Genomic DNA, 22,877 nt, shown 5'->3' with positions numbered 1-22,877 from the left:
TTAATCATATGAAAACTATTGGATATACGAGTGAACTATATGAAAACTATTATTACTTTCCCATGATTATCAGTAACACCCACTTCGGATTCCTAAGATCCAATATCAAGTGGTAATTAAGACAAAGTCTAGAGTGATTGAGATTACAATAATTGTTCCTATTTATGTTAAAGTTGAGTGCTTGTTACACTGTAAATTATAAAATCATTGAAGTTGGGTGTTTCCTACTCTACCAAGGATTGAGATTGTGAGTCTCCAATATGAAGACATCACAAATTAATAAAATGCTACGAATCAATAATCAAGAAGTGCCCTAAGGAGCTTCATTTCATGTGGAGTGTGAATTATAACATATTTTCCACAACAAATGTAATTGTAGGAGGATAAAGGTTTTTAAATCAAAATATTAACCTTGTGAACTCTTGGAGACCCTAAAAGTAGAAGCTAACATAGGGATTTACATGGAAAAAATTGGGTTGTTCCAATTGTGTTCCTCTCAAAGTGCAAATAGAATAAGGTTCTAAGATATATTATTTAAAAAAAAAAAAGGGTTACCATATTTGAAGAGATCTAATAGGAGTGGGAATTTTACATTGTGTGGGGTGAAGAATTATCTTAACCAATGTTTCATTCCCCATTGGAGGCATTTTCTTATTTGATGCATATGGACCTTCATTGGAGCAACTTGTATAAAGAACGTTAATGTGCAAATAAATATTCATTATCTTTGAGTATTATATTTGCTTGCTTATTATTTGTAATTCTACACATATTATAAGAGTTATTTGCCTTGATCTTTTCCTTTGTATCTCAGGATGTTCTTGCAAGAAAAGATGGTTGGTACTTTACCAAATATAGTGCAAACTCAATCTTATGGCAGCAGCTCTAAAGAAGTTATGATCTAGAATTCATTAGTCATCTGATGATCTGGCTAGATAAAGTGAAACTCACGAAGCAAATACCTTTGATGATTGAGATTATGAGTATCCTTTCATATCAAGAGGGAGTTCAATACTTCATCAGAGACAACCTTATACAAGGAGCTCAAAAGGTTGATACTTAGACAAAGTCTAAAATACACGTGTATGACTGCATGATTGTGACGGACCTACCCCTATGTACATCATGGAGATATAATGACTTATCAACAAAAAGTCGGAAGATCGATATCAAATTCAAAGGGAGTCCAACAAGCATTCTTGGGTGAAGATAGCCTCTAAGGGAGTAACTATAGGACCTAACTTCCCAAGGATCATTGTTCAGAGGGAGAATTTTGAGGTGCAATCCATTGTAAATAATATCTTCTCTCTAAGGGAGAAGTTCTAAGTGGATTTCTTTGTAATGCATTCTCCTTTGTGAGAGAGAAGTTGAGGTGAAAACCTTTGTTTCATCCTCTAAGTTGGTTCATCGTGGTTACTATTTCACATATGTGGATTATGTCATGAAAGGTGATGATCTTTCATTGATATAAATATTTGGAGGGTAGCTATTGAAAGGTGGCGATATTATCAATAGTTGGACCTGTTATCATGACAGACTACATTAAGTTGTTGTCCCAGAGTGCCAGTAGTCATGATAACGAATGTCTCACGATTAGATTACATTAAGTTGCTGTCCCGGAGTGTCAGAGATCATGATACTTGTCATGATAGAGTTCATGAGATGTTGATTACTAATTATTTGATCGACTTCATTAAGTTGTTGTCCCGGAGTGTCGAAAATTAGATTACTCATATCATACTAGGATATTACATATTATTTTGGTAGGCATCAATGATTTGATGCCAATGCACACATACCAAAAGAATATAAGTATGGTGAGTGTCATATGACTGATATTTCTTATTGAAACATACTTCGGATTATATTGAAAGACAACATCTAAGTTGATGGATATATGTCATTGTTCCACGAGGATGCGTCCCCTATGATTTTGGGCTCGTATCCATCCCTAGGACACGAAGATGGATTTTTGTAGTCCCCTTTTTGCCAAATTCAAAAATGTCCCCGAAACGGCAATTTTTTTGGGCAAAAAACTTGGGGATGGCCAGCAGTACCATGGACGGCTTTGTTGTCCACTAGCCGTCCCCACAGCTGCTTGTCGTCCCCTTTTTTCCAACTAGTTGGGTAAAGGCAAAACACTAAATTTGTATTTTTTGTGCGGGCCCGTAGTTGTCTTAAAGATATAATAAAAATATGCAAACCATATTTGTCCATTAAAACACTAACTCTTCTACTCATTTTAAGATATGACGTACTTGCTAAGAGGAAGAAGAAAAACATAGAGCAACAGCAACAGCAGTGAGGAAAAATTGCATTTAGTATTTACTAATTCCTATTTTAGTTGGACTTCTGTTTATTCCATTTTGATTTCATGCATAATACTTGGAGCCTTTAGGCATTTTGTTTTTTTTTATATATGTATGTGATATTGTTATAATGGAAGTACTTAATATTTGTCATTTAATAATTTTCCATGTATTGAACTTCTAAAATGTCTATAGTGAATGGTTTATCATTGTTATGATATGCATACTTGAATTTTGTCTCTCTATATAAAAAAATCCCCTATGTTTTTAATTTTCGTCCCCTGAGCTCTCGTCCCCTAAATTTTGGCTTTGACCTGTCCCCATACCGAAAACATGTTCCCGTCCCCTAAAAAGTCCCTATCCCGAAAACTCCGTAGAGCATAGATATATGTTGATATCTTTAAATATGTTATTCTAGGAATATCATACTGAGATGATATCTCTTCATATATTCGAGAGCATAATATGTTCTATAACAATCCTCCCTAGCTAAGAGGGAGCGTTAAATTTGTAGCTTCAGCCAGATTGATTCAATCATGAGATACATTGTTGATGGTAAATGATCATTTAGACAAATATTTGTATGTATATTATATATTAAGTTTTTTATATTATATATATTTATATATATTATACATATGGTTATTTATAATATATTAACTAATGATGATTAACCATAGAGACATGTCTCTTCATGAGACATGTCTCCTCTCATATTTATGAGTCTTCAAATTTGCAGTTGGAACACACCAATAACAATGGCAGTGTTAGTACATTTGTAAAAAGCGATCCGTTACTCAACAATTCCTTCCCATTCTCGATGAAACAAAGGTGTTCACCTCATGCATAATGTGAAGCATCAATATATAAATCCTCAATTACTGGGAGATCCTACATTTGTTTAAAGAAATTTCTTTGTTGCTTCATCATGGATTGGTCCCCATTGTGGTTTCCTTTTAATGAGAAGTTATTGTACAAAACCTGCACCTAGATAGAAATTATTTACAAAACATTTGTAAGAATCCTTGTAGCTCCGTAGTATTATAAGGCTGGAATTCAAGGATTTTATCTTTCATATGAGGCTGAACCTCAAGTTTACCAGCATTGACAATGATACCTAAGAAGTTAAGAACTTACAATGACGCCATTGAATTTTAGATAGGGACAGTACAATCCCTGAATTTAATGCTAACCTATAAAATGTTTCAAGATGAGATTTGTGCTCATCAAATTTTTTACTAAAAATAAGTGTTGGTGTAAATACATATTCACTATTTACACTTTACTTAAGTTTACTTAGGTTAATGCATTATTTTATTATTTATTTTGTGACACACTTAGGAGTTTGCTCACCTTTATGAGTTGTCATGTTGACAACACAAAAGTACACAACTCTAATTTAGCACATGGTGTCTACAACACTGGAGTTTGCATCATTCAATAAGTTGTCATGTAGACAACACAGTAATTCGCACTCCCTTTTTAGCACCTGTTGTCTACAACATAAATTTGCATGTTACACCCTTGTAGGCTTATCCTCTCATCATCACACTTACTTTCGTGCTTAATGGAGGATAACCCATATCTAGTGGACATGTGCCTGGTTGTATGACTTATCATGATGTTGATTCTTAGACATTCTAGATGCATCTCAGAGGCCTTTATATACAGGCACTCCTAGTGTACTTTCATGCAGATTGAATCGAATACATTGTTATTCTGATCATACTCCTTTCTGGTCTACAATTGTGCTTGTGTTTGAGTTCTTTGTTCTTGGGTGAATTTTGTCCTAAGGCAAATTCTTACATGGTATCAAAGCTCTTGGAGAATCTCTCTTCACATAGCCATTCGAGACCATTCTTGCTTCAGCACGTCGACCCGAATCCGGAGAATCCGCAAACATTGGAAGCGTCTAGAGCCAAAGCGGACCTCGCCATTGCGTCTGGCACGTCGATTAGGCGAAATTTGACTATAATTTCGCCTACCCTAGGCATAGTCAAAATTGAAGCAATTTTTTTTGCAAACTGGTACCCGAAGGACTGATTTGCAAAATTGGTATGATCATTTCAGATCTGTACATTTAATTTTCAGATCTACATTTTTTTCATCTGCATCTTTGCTATTTTTTTCGGATCTACATTATTTTTTGAAAAAAATTTGGCCATTGGGCCATAGGAGAGATTTTTTGCAGGTGAAGATTGGTGATTGTTAGGGCAAATCAGATATTTGCATCACATTTAGAAGGTCAAAAAACCCCCAAATTGGATTTTGTTTCATCCAAATCGAACATCTGAGGCAAAATCTAAAGCCATTTGATTTTTGGAGGCGTGACGGTAGCGATTCAAAACAAATAACAGCAGCAGCAATTTTCAAACAACGATATCTCCCTCATACGGACTCCTTTTTGTGAACAATTTTTTTGTTTTGGGGTAGAATTTTGTGATCTACACATTGGTGCAGGTGGTTTGAGATCTCTGCTCCTGAATTTTTCTGCAATTCACAAATCCCAATTTTTGCCACTTAAAAATGCTTAGTACGAGCTCATCTGGACTCCAAATCAGGTTCCGTTTTTTTTTAAAGTGCATTTTTTTGGTCTACTTTCTAGATCTGTAATCAGATTATAAATTCTGTAGACAGAAATACTACTTTCAAAAATAGGCCCTAAATTGGCAAGTTGCTATAGGGTGTCCAAATCATACATGGGGGGGGGGGGGGGGGGGGGTTCTTTCATTTTTCTTGCATCTTTGGGGGTTACATTGATTAGTCCATCATGGAAGAGGAGGATTTAATCATCTTGACACCAGACAACTATCAGGAATGGAGTCAATTGGCTATCAAATATCTCAATCAGCACAATGCACTACCATATGCAAGAGGGCTTTTATACGATGAGGACACATGTTCCATCCTTTGTCGTGCACTCTTTCTCTATATGAATATGGAGGTCATGGATTCACTTGATGACTTGAAGTCTAAAGATTTATATGATATTTGGATCCATCTTTGGGAGACGTATGGAGATCCACACATTCCTCCATTCCTAAAAGATCTTTTACCTCCGGTTGCAGTTGCATCCTCTCCAGATGAGATCACACCTTCAAATGCTCCTGTTGCTCCTACTAATCATGTTCCAGCCACAGATGCTTCAAATTCAGTGCAGCAGGAACCTTCATGTGTTCCTACTTTACCTTCATGCGACAACTTCCTTCCAGACATTGCAGGTTTGTTCGTGGAGTCTCACATTGAAGATGTGGGAGACATCCTCAATGATATTCGTCTTCTCTTTGAGGTGAATTCTTCATCTATTGCCACAGTGACAAATTCATGTACTTCAGCACAGCAGGGTACACTTTGTCTTCCAGTTCCAGCCTCAGGTGATGACTTCTTGGCAGACATTTCAAGTTTGTTCGTGGAGTCACACATAGCAGATTTGGGAGACTTCTTTGATGATCTACTGCTTCTCTTTGTTGAGGACGATCCTTCTATAGTTGTTGCGTGGGCCCACTCTAACCCTCATGTCCATTCTCTACATAATCAATCTTTACAGGTTGATGTGATTGTGGATCCTTATGTACAGCAGTTGCAGGAGGTCTCTCTATCATTTGAGGAGATTGTTGGTTTCTTGAAACAGGTTCTACATCACTCCTTGCTAGATCTGCACTTCTTCTCAGCAATTTTGGAAGGAGCCACCATTAGTATCGACACAAGGACACTTGAACAAGTTTTAGAGATACCTTACATCATTGAGATTCTTTCCACGCATAGGAGAAGCATCTCATCTATACCCCTGTCATTTTTTCTTCCAAAGGGGAGGAAAATCATTCAACGGTCATGGATCAACTTCTACATTGGAACATTTCTCACTAGTCGGCACCTTACATCTAGGGGAGGCGGGGGGGACTACCTTGTCTCTTCTTCTCCTTTATGGGGGCCACTTTTTCCTCTTAGGGGGTTTTGTCCTTCTCCCATTTCTCTCCTGTATATACTTGATGTATGTCGTAATGGGGGGGTCTTGATTACTCCATCCATCCATGCATCTTGTTTTTTCATTTCTCTTTTTGGGGGAGGGTTTTTCCCATGAGGTTTTCCCTCTTTCTCCGATTTATGAGAGATTACATTTCATTATACATGGGTACCTAACATGGCCTAGTAGCCGGGACCCATTATGCATTTCATCCTAGTTCTTGGGAACTTAAGTGCATTCCCCTAAGTTGCATTTAAGGGGGGGTGTTGGTGTAAATAATTTTTCACTATTTACACTTACTTATGTTTACTTAGGTTAATGCATTATTTTAATATTTATTTATTAGTCACCTAGAAGTATGCGCACTCTTGTGAGTTGTCATGTTGACAACACAGAAGTTCGCACCTCTTTTATGCACATGGTGTCTACAACACAGGAGTTAGCACACTAATTAAGCACATGGTGTCTACAATATCTCCACTTGAGATACACCTCGTCATTCTTATCATATCATCTAGAATGATGGATAAAACGTTTGCTTAGTTGTCATGCTTATCTTATCTCCTAGTTCTTTCTAGAGACATTCTAGATGCTTCCTGAGAGGCCTTTATATACAAGCTCTCCTAGTGTGTACACTCATCATATACAATACAGTGCAATGTATGAGGACATACTCTGATATATTGATTATACTCCTTTCTGCTCTACAGTTGTGCTTGTGTTTGAGTTCTACGATCTTGGTTGAAACTTGCCCTAAGGCAAATTCTTACATGGTATCAGAGATATACCAAATTCTTACATGGTATCAGAGCTATACCAAATTCTTACATGGTATCGTAAGCTTAAGGGCATTCCCCTAAGTTGCACTTAAGGGGGGTGTTGGTGTAAATACGTATTTACTATTTACATTTTACTTAAGTTTACTTAGGTTAATGCATTATTTTATTATATTGCATTATTTTATTATTTATTTTGTGAGACACTTAAGAGTTTGCGCACCTTTATGAGTTGTCATGTTGACAACACAGAAGTACGCAACTCTAATTCAGCACATGGTGTCTACAACACTAGATTTTGTATCATTCACTGAGTTGTCATGTAGACAACACAGTAATTCGCACTATCTTTTTAGCACATATTGTCTACAACATAAACGTGCGTGTTACACCCTTGTAGGCTTATCCTTTCATCATCGCACTTACTTTCGTGCTTAATGGAGGATAACCCATATCTGGTGGACATGTGCCTAGTTGTATGACTTATCATGATGCTGATTTTTAGACATTCTACACGCATCTCAGAGGCCTTTATATACAGGCACTCCTAGTGTACTTTCATGCATATTGAATTGAATACATTGTTATTCTGATCATACTCGTTTCTGGTCTACAGTTGTGCTTGTGTTTGAGTTCTTTATTCTTGGGTGAATTTTGCCCTAAGGCAAATTCTTAAAATAAGAATACCATCAATATATAAAAGAAATTCTTTACAACCACAAAAAAAATCCGTTTTTCCCTCGAAATAAGGAGCATTCATCAATTCAAAAGGCATCACAGTCTATGTTATTTGGTGCTATTGATGTAATTTAGTGAAGTTTATCAATGTTGTAGAGATTGGATATAAATCCATATAAATTGTTGTTAAAGCTATGATTCAATTTTGTAAGTTTATAGGTGTTGTCGGTAAGTTCTATATTGTAGCCAACAGGTAGAATTGTATCCGAAGGGGCGCATGACGATTGAGTCACCCCTTCAGGAAAGTATATGTAAATTGTCTGTAGGGACTATTAAGACATCATAATCATTATTATTGTAAGCATAGTACTTGGAGTGCATATTGCGTATATGAATAAAGTATATGTTCTATGTTACATCTTAATCTACTGAATGCGATAAGTATCTTTTTACCCTGTATGATAAACATTTGGTGTCGTTGCCAGTCAAACCTGGTATAAAGGAGATGTTATGAAGATTAATGTTGAATCTGCTTAATAAAGATAGGAATAAGATAAAAGATAAGGATGAGATACACACAGCACGAGAAGTATTGATTTTAGCACAACAAGTGGAGCGCAGACAAAAGTTCAGTAGCTTATCGACGAACACCGAGGGGGTCGAGGAGCACAGACAGAGGGAGTGCATTCAACTAGTAAAACGAGGACTTTCGAGGAATTGCTTGAAGAAACTCAATAGCGATTGAATTTGTTGGAAGAGACAAGGGAGGAGTTCCTTAACTTGTATACGTCGAGGGTAGGGAATCCAAAAAGAAGGGAAGTAACTCGCATGGCTCGAAGTGCTCAAGGAGCACAAGCATGGAGTGAACTCTTCGTTCCCGATACACCTGACGAACGATTATAGGTAGAGAATCGAACAACTTCACTTGAGGAAGATCCTTTCACACCGAGTAACACAGTTGTCCAAAGTAGGGCAGTTGTCTGAAGCAACGCAGTTGTGAAAAACAACGCGGGTGCCCAGAATAACGCAGATACACAGCAAGTACCACTGACTCAAAAAAACGTAGCAATGGTAGGATTGAAGGAAAAATTGCCGAAGTCTAATGGCGATGGGACAGTTGATCCAATCATACACTGTAAAACATGCGAAACAATCTGGACGGCGAACAGTGTAACGAACTAGGATGACTAGGTCTGACAGTTTCCAGCAACTCTACGGGGTGTACTGATTGATTGGTTTTCAGATGCCAATCCGCAGAAATTAATTACATGGACAAAAGTCGAGAAGGAATTCATAGCAAAGTTCCAACTACTAAGGGATGATAATGAAATAATAGTAGAAATATACAGTGTGAAATAGGGGAAAAACAAAACAATCTGTGTGTATGCAAGAAGGCTAAAGGAGCTAGTGGGGAAAATGGAAAGCCAACTGGCATACAGATTAAAGAAAAAATGGTTTGTTGAAGGGCTATGGCCAGCACTGAAGAAAAAGATGAAAATTGTACCTATAACATTGTACATAGATGCGTAATAATCGGGTGATGGATCTGGAGAGTGAGCAGAAAACGAGCCAAAAAAAGAAACACAAATCGTCAAACTCAACCGATTCATCTTCCGAAAGCAACAGAAGCGACAAAGAATCAAGTAAGAAAGTTCGAGCATTGCAGAAGGCTATGTTATGGATGATGGAGTTCAAAAATCTAAAAAAGAATCCTAACTCGATGAAGGGGGAATTATGGTGTACAGATTGTAAAGAGGAGGGTAACACAAAGGGCTTCTGTCCGAAGAAACAATTTTGCAATATCTGCCAAATTGTAGGACATTCCACAAAGGAATGCCCGTTCAATATGAAGAGAAAGGGACATCAACAAATGTTACTGACATGGGAAGTATCTACTGTAGGAGCAAGAACGAACACGAACAATGGCGCAACCTCAGGAGGGTACCATAACAATAATCGACACAGAAAGGGCAATAATAATAATAATAACAATGGAGGCTGAAGTCGAATACAGTACGACTCGAGTGGACGGTCGATGATACAATGTCATCCAAGCAACCTCTAGGGGCACTTCACCTGAGGTTGTACCACGAAGGAAACACCACAGTTGTTGTGCAGATGGTGTGGTTCGGGAGACCACGAGGATTCGCAATGCCCTAAGAAAGAGGTGAACTTGTTAAGCATCGAAACATTTCATGAGGAGACAATAGTCATTACTTGCAAGCAAGCAAAGAAGGCAATGTACACAGATGCAAAGGAAGAAAAGAAGAGATTGTAGCAAGCACGAACAAAATTGGAAAAACAAATGGAAGCCGAAAAATCACAAACCAAAGACACTATCGGCACCTCAAAGAGGAACCTAGCAAAACTAAATATTATAAGGCAGGTAATGCAAATGGAAGTTCTAATGAAACTAAATGACCTTCTTACAATGCCTCAATTACGAACGGCGATACTGAACATGACACCACTCCTAAAAGCAACAGAAGAGCTAGGAAAGGATGGTAGCGAAACGACTGCAACAGACCCAATGCTACTAGCACTCACTGCGGAAAAAAATCCTGCAGTGGTAGAGATGGGTATCCTAGGAACCGTACTCACGGACACAATTGTAGAGGAAGGGTCAAAAGTAAACATACTACTGGAGGATATATGGAAAAAGTTGGGGCAACCTACATTGTGGCCACCTACATTTCAACTACTCACTGCCAAGCCTTTAGGGACCCTGATGGCGCAACCTATAACCATCGAAACACAACCATTCTTATTGGATTTCGTGGTCATTCTGTTAAAAAGAAAAGGGTATGACGCCATCCTCGGAAGAGGCTGCCTGGTACAGGCGAAGGTGAAACATGATTGGAAATGAAATACCCTGCCCATGGAAGGCGAAGGCCAGAGATTTGTAATCGACTTACACACACAGATGGTAGGTAAGGAGGCAACGTCATTGGATTCTAAAGGCGAAGGCGGAGGGGAAGATGAGGGGAAGAAAATAATGGAACCTGATGAAGAAGGGATATTGAGATTCGAGGGAGGGTGTAACGATGATGACTTGGACTCGGTGAACGGCCTACTACATTGGTAGATGGAGGACTACGAGCTCTTTCCAAGCTATAACATGTTAGGGGTCGAAGATGGAAAAGAAGAGAGCGAATTTCCGAAGAAGTATAGAGAAGTGAAGGAGGGAGAAGCACAGATCGATGAAACGCCTATGCATAATTTTAGTAAAGACAAACGAATTAAGTATGAAGAGCCTACAGTAAAAACAATGAACTTAGGAGATGAAGCCAATCCGAAAAAATATATTTGTAGATGATTGGAATCCAGTTATGAAATCCGCAACATTCAAAATATTCATGGAAATATAAGGATGTATTTGCGTGGACGTATAAGGACTTGAAAGGGGTGCTACTGGAGTTATGTGTCCACCGAATACCACTAATAGAAGGTGCAAAACTTGTACGGAAGCAGCCCTACCGTATGAACAAAAATTATGCTACATTGGGCACTGATGAGATTGACCGAATGCTAGAAGCAGGAATTATTTTTAGGTTGCAGACGAGTGAGTGGGTATCACCAATTGTGATATCTCTGAAGAAGGACACCACTCAAATAAGAATATGCGTGGACATTTGATGCCTAAATGCAGTAACGATTAAAGATCCATTCCCGATACTATTCACCAATCGCATTCTAAAAGAAGTTGCAGGGCACAAAATCTAGTCATTTATGGATGGATTCTTTGGATACAACCAGATATCCATCGTCGAAGAAAATAGGCTTAAAACAACATTCATTGTTGAAGATGGAATATATGCCTACGATAGGATGTCGTTCGGACCCACTAGACAAACTAACTTGCAAAGAACCGTACAAAAAGGAGGTAGAGCAGAATGAAGCCTTCGAAGGACTGAAAACAAGACTAGCTACGGCACCTATCCTAGGTTATCCGAACTGGAATAAGGAGTTTCATGTTCATATTGATGCATCGAACTATGCAATTGGAGCAACATTGGCACAGACAAGTGATCACGGACTGGATCAGACAGTATACTTTGCGAGTAGACTATTATCTAAAGCAGAGAAAAATTACAGTACAATGGAGCAAGAGGCACTCGGAATGGTGTATCAAGTACAAAAATTTAGACATTATCTATTGGTGATGCCATTTGTATTTTATGTAGACCATCAAGCACTACTGTATCTCATAAACAAACCAATCATTCAAGGAAGGATAAGCAAATGGTTATTACTGTTGCAGGAGTTTAAATTCTAGATTGTGGTACGGTCAGGGAGGAGACATGTAAGCACGGATCACTAATCAAGGATAAAATCAGGAGAGCCACCGGAAGGGGTCAACAACGATTTTCCTAACACACATCTATTTCAAACTCTCGTACTACCATCCTAGTACACGTGTATCGAGGAATATCCTTCGACAGGACAATTTGCTAGGGAGATGCTACCGAATGAGAGAAGGAAATTGGTGCTAAGGAGTCGGACGTTTCAATTAATCAACGGGATACTATACAAAAGGGGACCCAACCAGATTTTAAGACAAGTGTATTCTAGAAGAGGAAATTCCAAAGATGTTGAAGGAAGCACATGAAGGACCAGCAGGAGGACACATGGGACCAGATACAACTGCGCGGAAGATAATTATGGCAAGTTTATAGTGGCCAATTGTGCACAATGACGCTAGGGAGTGGGTCGTTGCGTGCGATACATGTTAGAGAGATGGAAAACCACTGAAGAGGGACTTCATGCCTCTGAATCCTTCACACGCAAAAGAGTTATTTGAAAGATGGGGGTTGGACTTTGTCGAACCCCTCAAGGTAAGTAAAACTAAAAGATGCAAGTACATCGTGGTAGCAACAAAGTACCTTACCAAGTGGGTAGAAGAGCAGGCCTTACCAAACAACTCTGTCGTATGCATGGCGAAATTTATTTGCGAGCAAATTATCACGAGGTATGGAATTCTGCTACAATTGACAAGCGACCATTGGAGACACTTTGTCAACCACGTCATCCAACTACCGACTACAAAGTTCAAGATATACCATTCCTTGTCGAGCCCGTACTATCCGAGAGCCAATGGACAAGTAGAAGTTACAAATAAGATCTTAGTCAGAGTGATTTATAAAACCTGCACAGTCGAAGAAGAGGATTGGGAAGAAAAGCTACCATCAGGATTGGGAAGAAAAGATTTTACTTAAGTTACTCGAAAAGGACATTACATGTTTTCTATTAGATTACATGCTAGCCAATTTTCATAAATTATGAAGCCAATTGTATACTAAATTGAAAATCCACTTGAAGATATACTGCAGGCGCCTCTTTTGCAAAATTGTGTGCTGAGTTAATTTACCTCTTGGAGCCTGATATGTAGATAACATACAGAAAACCTTTTAACATAGGGACTTGATGCAGATTAGATTTTGTACCTAATTACTACAAGTTGGTCCTTGACTGTAACTAGCTGTAAATGCCATTTATGAGAAAATATTGCAGGCTAATTGGAGATTATCCCAGGCTGATTTTTAGAAAGAAACTAACTACTTTTAGTCTAGATACAATACACAATCTGTAAATGTTTGTGTCAAACCTATGTTGTTATTCAAGGTCAAATTAAAAAAAGGATGCAAATTGAAAAGTTTGCAGACATGGGCAATTTTAAGAGTTTTCAGGCATTTTCTATTGCAGATATTTGCTCACTATGCTAGGAATAAGTGCAAATTAAATTGATAAGGGTCTTAATCTTAAGGTATCTGTTAAATACTCTAAGAATCCTATTCAGGGATAACCAGTTTCGAGATCATCAAACAAAACACTCACAACTATGATTATTACTGCTTGCAAGCATCCTCCCTGTAGACCTCTAAGTCTGGCAGCCAGACAGGAGAATCTTGATGATCGAACCAATAGTAGTTTCTTAAGCAAAACAAATCAGGGTACCAAATGAGGGTTCATGCACAGGTAATATTCCCAAGTTATTGGAGTATGGGTATGTTGTCTAGGGCAAGCAATCAAATTATACCTGCTACAATGAACATGAGTCAAGGACAAGTACTGCAGCTTTGTGCATCAATTCAAGGCCGGTGTTCAACATATAATAAATTGCGATTTAATTTGAACGCCTTAGCATAGAATACAAACGAATAGTTAATCACTGATTGACTGAATCCACATGCATTAGACTCTGTGAGGAAGTGAGAGATACCACCAAGTTTCAATGACGACTTGACAAAATAAAATTCAGATACACCATGTTTGTCACAACTGTGGACATAAGATCTGCATGTGATATCCCCAATCTCAGAGGTCAAATTAATTAGAACAATGACACAATGATCAATATAATATTTAATTAATAAATAATACAATATAATCTGTTATTAATATTATATTATATTAAACATTTATCTGCCTAATAATATATTAAATAAGTTTCATTATAATATTATAACAAATAAATATTATTGTAATAAACATTACAATTATCAAAATAATTAAAATAATCTTCAATTATAAAACATAAAAATAACCCCAGAATAGACATATGTAATTCTCTAAATAAAGAATATTTTTATTACTAAAATGAATTGTTAAGTAAATAGAACAATTTTCTTTATCACTAAATAAATACTTAATATATTATTATATTATAATACAATAAAGACTTAAATAAATAAATATCAATAACTATTAAAAACATATTACAATATGTTATTATATTATAATATATAATAAACATTTTCATTCGAATGAAGGAATGACCTACATCAAATGGCCACAACGTTCACATTTAACAATTATAAATATTGAAGGAGAAATTCATTAGGGGAAGCACCGAACAGGATCAGACAAAAGGAGATCTCAATCATACTCCGGCGAACAGAGAAAGAAAAGACGGCTAGTGGAGGAAAGGAAGTCATCAACCTAAGTTTGGAGATTCTCAAACTCAGGTCCTGCATAACGCTACGGGAAAATCACACGACCTAGAGTCTCAAGGATATAAGAATGGATTAATAGAAGGGAAAGTCTCAACAAAACCACACACAACAGGAACCAGAAAATGTTCACAGTATACGGAAGCATGTCTGCAGAAAGATCAAGCTAATATTCTTCCATTGACCATCAGTGACCCTTAATCATCTAGTCGCCATCCATATTCAAGAATAGGAGGTCACCAGCATATCATAACCATTCATATCTAGTAAGAAGCAACATTAAAGTATACATATCACTATCAAGGAACACGAAACCATACCTGTAGATTCAGTGATACATAGAGAAGGGAATCAGGGGGAGTATTTCGTGTTTGGAAGGACAGATAGTAGATTACCAAAGGCATTGACACACATGAATATTTCATACTAAGATTACTATCCGAGAATCTCTGATTAGAAACTATGACACTAATACTAGACCAATTAAAACTTCATAAGATACCATAGAAGATTGAATCTCCATGTAGTAATATTGAAGCTTATCATTGGAATTGATCCTACCCGGACATCTCATAACTAAGCATATACATTAACACCGAATATTCTTTCCAAGGTAGAATACTTCAAATTATAAGGAGCAATTAGATGGCAATCTAACCTGGCATTCAAATGATTGCACAAATATATAATTAAGTCTAATTTGGAAAACAACACCAACCTGTCCATTACAATTTTCTATATTAAGTCATACATAGAAATTCCATCAAGAATCATATTGGAGGCATCATCATCTATTATTCCAAATAACATTAGAAGGTGATATTATCCATACCCTCCCTTACATAGAAGATTTTTGTATGATGGACTAAAGCTATTTTCTCAATATTTCAAAGATATCCTATTGGGGACATTACACTGCACCATTTAATTCATACTGCGGTTCAAGCCTATAAACAGTAATATAAGATATAGCCTATAGCATTCGGCTGTAAAGTTGAATGCATAGGTTGTGGCGGAGTGTCAGATCCCAACTAGTCCATGAAAGTATTATAATTTGAAACCTGTTGTCTATTCTGTAAATCAATGCTAGACCTAGGAAAGAAATAACTGGTGAAATATAACAAGAAAATGATGTTAACCGATTTATTTAAACAAAAAATTAATTGGTCCACCATCTATACAAAATTAAATATAATTGTGCACGCTACATATTCATGCACAGTTATCGCAAAGTTCGGTAAAATAATAAAGTGGAGTGTTTTATTCAATTTCCAATAACTTTACTACTTAAGTTCCAAATATTTATTTGCCTCTATTTTATGGTTCGAAAAAACATATGTTAAAGAACATCCTCATGAAAAGAAGTGCACATAACAACTGTGGTCAGGAAATACTAAATTTTCCCCTTCTCAATCTTTCCAACAGCTACTAAATCTTCAATGCATCTAATTGTAATACATTTACCCTACATTCTCAGTTATAATATGGATAATTGATAACCATGTTCTTTGCTATGTCTGTGATTCTTAGGAGTGATCACCATTGCATTGATGACCATTGAAATCATAAATGAAGCTTACCTCATGCAACTGAACAACATTAGGATGCTTGATCAACTGCATGGTAGATATTTCTCGCTTTATCTGTCCAAAATATCCAACCAAAAAAATCAATATATGTATAAAAATATAATTCAAAAAATAGCATTGATGGAAAATGTACCTAAAATTCATGTTTGCTGAATCAAACACACACACTTTCCTACCAATGGCTTGTTTCATATCTTAATTTAAGATGAGATCATCAGTGTCTATCAGAACAAATATTCTTGTGGAGTGTGGACCCAACAAGAATTTACCAACTGGACAGTGTATGCAAAGGGCAAACGAGTGCTTTAACATTATTCAAAGTATCCTATCAGCCATACATTTTGTTTTTTAAGCTGAATGATTTGATTGAAGCAATTCTAACCTGTAAGGAATACACAATATCTATGGAAGGAGATAGGTCTTTTGCAACAGAAAGGCAGTGAAAATTGCTGACAACTGTCATGATCAAGAATAAGTCTTTTACTTCCCTAGCAGCAGCATGTGCTTAGACTTTGACTTAGAAACATGCCTATCTGAATTTCCCTCAATCCAAAGACACCTCTTTGATATAATAACCTTCATAATGAGTTGCTTCCAAGGCCTTTGGCAATGCATGTGTCATTCTGCAAGGCACCACTCCACAAACGAGCCTACTACGAGAACCAGGCAATCAAGTAGAATGTTGTGACAGATATACAAGGCACTCTACAGGATAATATTACCGAGGAAAGTTCAACAAACAAGAATACTCAATATTGAAAAAAAATCACTGCAGAAATCCTTATCAAGACAACGAGTGTTATCAAACCTTTTACCTAGAAAAGGAAAAATAAAAACTAAAAGAAGTGAAAATTATTATTCTGAGTAAAAACATTTAAGAGGAAAAATAAATTATAAAATATTGACATATTGGAGTAAATAAGTAAAAAGGCTGTAACTCATTTGTAAATCCTGAGAGTGAAAAAGCAGTAGCCATTTTTTAGTGAAATGATATTTAACTATCATACATTATAAGTAAATCATTTGATTAAAATGAGTAATAAAACACGTTTTGTCATTGAAGGAATTTTTTTTAATAAGTTGCTTCAATATCTACCTACCAAAATGTTATAACTATGTACCTTTGATGAGTAGGGTACTGTATGTGACTTTCATTTGGTTGATTTCATCAAGAAACAAGAAGTGGGCACTAGAGAAGGAGGCACATAGAGTGTGCCCAACTTAGGGCATAGACTATAGAATTCACCCAGGATTGTCTTGGCCAGGGCTTTGGTGCCAATAAGCACAATGTGAATAGACATATGCCGTATTTTCACACATGTTTTGCATGTGTGCTTCAACTTGCTATGCTAATCAAACAGCAAAAAAATGAACCAACCCTCTCAAAAAATATCAAAGAAATATGAATTTCTTTAATCTATAAAAGACTGAATATTATTGCAGATATTCTTTGCCCATTTTTTCTAAATATATTTACGACACTTAAATTAATATATATCTTAAAATCTTACAGACCAAAAGTGTTATCCATAGTTGATGTGGCTTTATACATCAAAGGGTTGGCTAGCTTAACTGTTATACCATCCTCAAAATGCATAATTGAGGGAACAGCACACCCTATATCTCATGGAGACCTAGATCCAGCCACTTTATCACCCCATGAAGATTGGCCCACCAACACAGAAACAACTTCCAAAGCCAGTTTTACAGGAACAACGTTTAATACCAGTTTCCCAGAACAATACTTGTCATGTCAGAAACTTCTCTAGGAGCATATACCTCAAAAAAACACTCATGACCTGGGGAGCACCCAAGGGGGACCCCTTGAATAGCACGCAATTTTGTAGAAACCTGCCGAAAGTCGCATAAAATTTTCAAACCTCATAGAGCACACTATTTAACATTGTTTAACTTATTTAAATATTAATATTACAAAATTAATATAATATATCTTTAAAAATATTCAAAATTCAGATTTGAATTTTATTTGGTTGGCAAACTTGTTTCAAATTATTTCTTTGTTCAACTCAAATATGAAAACGAATCCTATGACAGCCTTGAAAGATAGAACTCTATAGTGCACACTATTTGATTCCATACCAATTACCAAACACACCTTCACAGTCCTTCAGAATGACAAAAATAGCAACCCTGAGCAATGACAATTTGGAAATTGAGAATGATAAATATGGGCATGTGTCTTGCATTTGAAAGGTGCTTTTTTGGAATTTCTTCTCACGTTTAAGGATTTTTCCAGTTTAGAAATGTCACTTTGTCTTCTTCAGTTTTTGCCACTGATACGGTTGTTTCAGGTTGGGTACCAAGTTTGTATTCCCAGGTATGTGGTATACTTAGGTACACTTGGGCACATCCAAAGCATAGCTTGGACAACCTGGATACTTCTTCAGTCATTGGGTAGCGTTCTATGTGCTCTTAAGGGGAATTCGTCCTTGGCCCATTTGGTTTGGGACGGATGTGTCTTGCAACATAACCATACACCTATAGGGATGAATACACAAAAGTGAGTTTATTCAGATTCTTTTATTCATAATGTGGAGTTAAATCCCACCTAGTCACAGTGACTAATGATATTTCTTTGCAGAGAACTTCAGCACTTGCCAAGATTGAACCTGGGAAGCTAATAAACACAGTTTTGTGTTTAATCCCTCAGCCTTACGAACCCCATTATTGAAATTAAAATTCTTCAATGACAGGAATCTTTAAATCATGATAGATTTGTAGAGGTCATATTGGGGTTTTGGGTTAGTTTAGACCATGTGCCATTAGGTTACCATGAGTACCACTTTGCGTACACACCAGTCTTTGGCAGAACAAACAATCATGTTTTTGAGATAAAAGTTTAGAAGGGGCATCTTATGAGTCCTGAAAATCTCACTTGACCTAGTCTCAGTATATTTTTTACTTGTCTAATAATCTGATATTCTGGGAGTAGGTACTAAGATATTCTAGGACTCTACATAAGATCATTTTATCTGAAGCCCCTTCTACGAATGGTTCCCAGGAGTTGTCCCTTGTCATAGAAAACAGAAGACATTGTGCTTTGAACTTGCTGGCCTCTTCTTGGTGATGCATTTTCTGTATAGCTAGCTTGAATTCTTCCTTCACCTTTCAATCATCTGTATGTGGAGGCTCAAGGCTTTGGCTTAAAACTTTCGCACCATTCTTACAGAAGCTAGTAAGTTTCTTTTCAAATGATATTGAAGGTTTTTCTTTTTTTAAACTTTCAATGGATAGAATACTCTTAGTCTTATGGTTCTTTTTTCCTATTATACCTAATGAGTAAATTAGTAATCAATATGATTAATACTTGCATTGTTTTTTAGGAATTTCTAAATTAAGCTAATTAGAATAACTGTACAACAAAGTGTTGTAAATATAATTAGGAAAAACAGGGAAAGAACATCCACAATAATATTCAATATTTTATAGATTATGTGAAATTTGTATCTGTTAAATAATTTTTTAAAGGTGGGTCCATTCTCTTGCACGTGCAAAACCTGTGTAAAAATACAGCATGTACTATTCACATTGTGCTTACTGTCACCAAAGTATGTGCCTATTCACACCAAAGCCCTGGCCAAGACAATCCTGGGTGAATTCTACAGTTTATGTCCCAAGTTGGGTACACTCTATGTGCCGCCTCCTCTAGTGCTACTTCTTGTTTCTTGATCAAATCAGCCAAGTGAAATTCACACACAATGCTATATAAGTACACATGGCAAGTGCCACTACAGATGTCCTTAAGATGTAAAAACTTTCAGAAGAGGTTCTATGAGGTAAAAGACTCATTTTACCAGACATCGTCAGGTTCATTATTCACTCGCATTTACTAAATTATATGTGTTGCTGGGCCTTGGTAATTATCATGCAAGCACACACTACACTGAAGAGCCACTTTTGGTAAGACAGTGACCAAGAGTTACAGCATAGGTTGCATTGGACTTGAGTTCTCACCACAAGAGGAGGATTCACGGGAATGTCTGCGCTTCACATGGAGGTCACTGAATAATCTTCCTTTCATAAACACCGAGTTAGGACTCCAATCTTGATTGCACCCCTCTCCTCATACTTGGCAACTATTCTGGTCCTGCTGCCACAAGTCTTCATCACATTCCCAAAAATAATACAAGAAGGGAAATCAAAGTGCCCCCAATATCACAGTTGCTGTTACATACTAAGGCAGTGATTTATATACAGATAAGGAATCTGGTGCAAATTTCACATCCTGGTATCTGGTTACTCTGCAACAAAGGTCAGGACTGTTTGTATTGGCATTTGCATTGTCTGAAGAGGTTTCATTGTCATTGTTCAATGAAATATTTATGATGATAAGCACATTTCTGTTCAGTTGATGTTTCCTGTGCAGCAGTGCAGCTCTTTGATATCTGTTGAGTATGGTGAACCAATGATATTCTATTATCTTTGATTCTGAACAAGCAAAGTGAGTCAAACTAACAAATCTCTTGAAACTGAAACTACAAACTACACCTTCATATCAATTGTGTGATGAATTGCATAAGGAGAATAGAGAAGTTTTGGTAAAGAACATTCAGGGGTTCTTGCAGTGGATTCACAACTGTATTTGTCATCATAACTATAAGACAGCTACCTTCAGATGTTATCGCTGTCATTATTTCTCTGTTATTTAGGTGTCAATACATCAGAGCAAATATAACAATGAACAGAAATATACAAACTCAAACTGTTCGTTAGCAGATGAGGTCTAAAACATAACAATTTATCTTTCATTATGGATGGAATTCAAGGTCAGATTGGGTAAGAAATCTTACACTTCTACAGGATTCGGGTGAGTTTTTGCAGAAACGGCTTGATAATGTCCTTTCTTAATTTTATTTCTAATGATAACAAAAGGTTGACCAATGTCTATGCTCCTAACTCTAAGTTTGTGAGAAAATTGTTGTGGGATAGCAGCAACAATATGATTTACGGTTAGCTTGATTGTAACCGGATGACTGTAGGGGACTTGAATACACCACTTTTTCTTTTGGAAAAGCTTGAAAGTCTTTATGATTACTTTGATAGTATGGTGAGTTTTGTTGAATTCCTGTCTACTACTGGTCTCATGGATGTGAAGCTGCAGGATACCTCTTTCAACCGGTCTAACATGAGACTGTGAAATAGCCTTATTCAAGTTAAGTTGGACAGATTTTTAATTTCTAATTACTGGAATGTTCTTCCTCATCTCAATCTCAAGGCTCTCCTTAGAGTAGGATTTGATCACAACTCTCTTCTATTGGAATGGGACAACTAAATGAGAAAAGGTTTGTATCCCTTTAGGTATGAAATTATGTGCGCTTCTCATCTGAACTTGTAATGTCCTCTATTCGAAATAAGATTTCATAATAAATAATAATAAATTTAAAATATAAAAGAATAAAATTAAAATAAAGCCTTATTAAAATTTAGTTAAGTTCAATGAATTGTCAAAAGGTATGAAATGAAAAGTTGCGACTCCCTGAAACATGAGATATAAAAGGGAGAAGAGAATTTCATTTCAAAGTGGTGAAAGGGAAAGGAAGAGAAAAGGGAAGGTGTGAATCAAAAGAGAATTAATGGAAGAGAAAACGGGGATGAGAAGAAAATAAAGTGACTCCTCCTAAAGGAAAATGTTATGAAGGGTTGTCACTCTTTCAAAAAGTGACAATTATGAAAGGTTGTGACTCTTTCAAATGGCAGAAATGATGAAGAATTGTGACTCTTCCAAAAGGCAGAAAAGATAAAAGGTTGTGACTCTTGCTAACGGTGGCAATTGTGAAGGCTTGTGACTCTTCCAAAGGGTGATAATTATAAAGGTCGTAACCATTGCAAAGGGCAGCAATGATGAAGAGGTGTGATCCTCCCCCACATTGGAAGATATAAAGAGGAGAAGGTTTCATTTGACAAGAACATTGCAGGGAGATCAATTTATAGAATAATATAATTTTCACAAAGGCAACAATGAAAAGTGTTGACTCGATCTTATGAAAGGTGGTCACCCTTCCACCAATTAAGGAGATTGCATTCAAAACATTGAAAGAGGATTTATTAATCATCATCCTTCATCTGTCAATCTTTTATCCCTCAAGAAATCAAACAAACAAGATCAAGCAAAAAATCATCAAATCCAGATCAATCATCACTACTTCTTGGGATCAAGAAAACATACAACTCAGCAATTAAGCATCACTCTATCAAATAAACATTGTTCAATCATCACCCACCATTATATGTAATTAGCACTCATTAGATTGTAACTGTGCAATCATCTAATCAATAATTACTTAATCATAACTCACCAAGACCTCAAATTATCAAATCAAAGAAATTCATTCAATCAATCAATCATTCAACAACAATCAAATAATCAATCAAGATAAGACATCAAAAAGCATCAACAATCTCGTAGCAGCAATCAGATCAGATCAGAATTTGTTACTGACTTGCAGGCAGTGGCATTCTTGTTTATCGTTGGATGCTAGCTTATATGTTTAAATATGTATGCCTTGCTTATGGCCTGATCGAATGCACGATTCATTACATATCAAATAGGATAATATATTTGGCACATAACATTATATATATTGGACCAA

The 22,877-nt window shown here is 36.5% G+C and overlaps 1 protein-coding gene across 7 annotated transcripts in view; it reads right to left on the bottom strand.

Annotated features, from left to right (window-relative positions):
• Window positions 1–22,877, bottom strand: part of LOC149562951 (CBL-interacting protein kinase 32-like) — a 227,957-nt gene that overhangs the window by 189,451 nt on the left and 15,629 nt on the right. For all 7 annotated transcript variants that reach the window (XM_089826399.1, XM_089826398.1, XM_089826400.1 and 4 more), the window contains exon 2: window positions 16,258–16,320. In XM_089826399.1, coding sequence (XP_089682525.1) covers window positions 16,258–16,320 — 63 coding nt within the window. The remainder of the gene's footprint in view (window positions 1–16,257; window positions 16,321–22,877) is intronic.

Source organism: Cupressus sempervirens, chromosome 4 (genome assembly GCF_028749045.1).
Source record: "Cupressus sempervirens isolate cs-2001-9-10 chromosome 4, ASM2874904v1, whole genome shotgun sequence".
NCBI classification, from domain to species: domain Eukaryota; kingdom Viridiplantae; phylum Streptophyta; class Pinopsida; order Cupressales; family Cupressaceae; genus Cupressus; species Cupressus sempervirens.
Note: the sequence above shows the minus strand (reverse complement) of the source record. Positions and strands in the feature narration are given on the sequence as shown.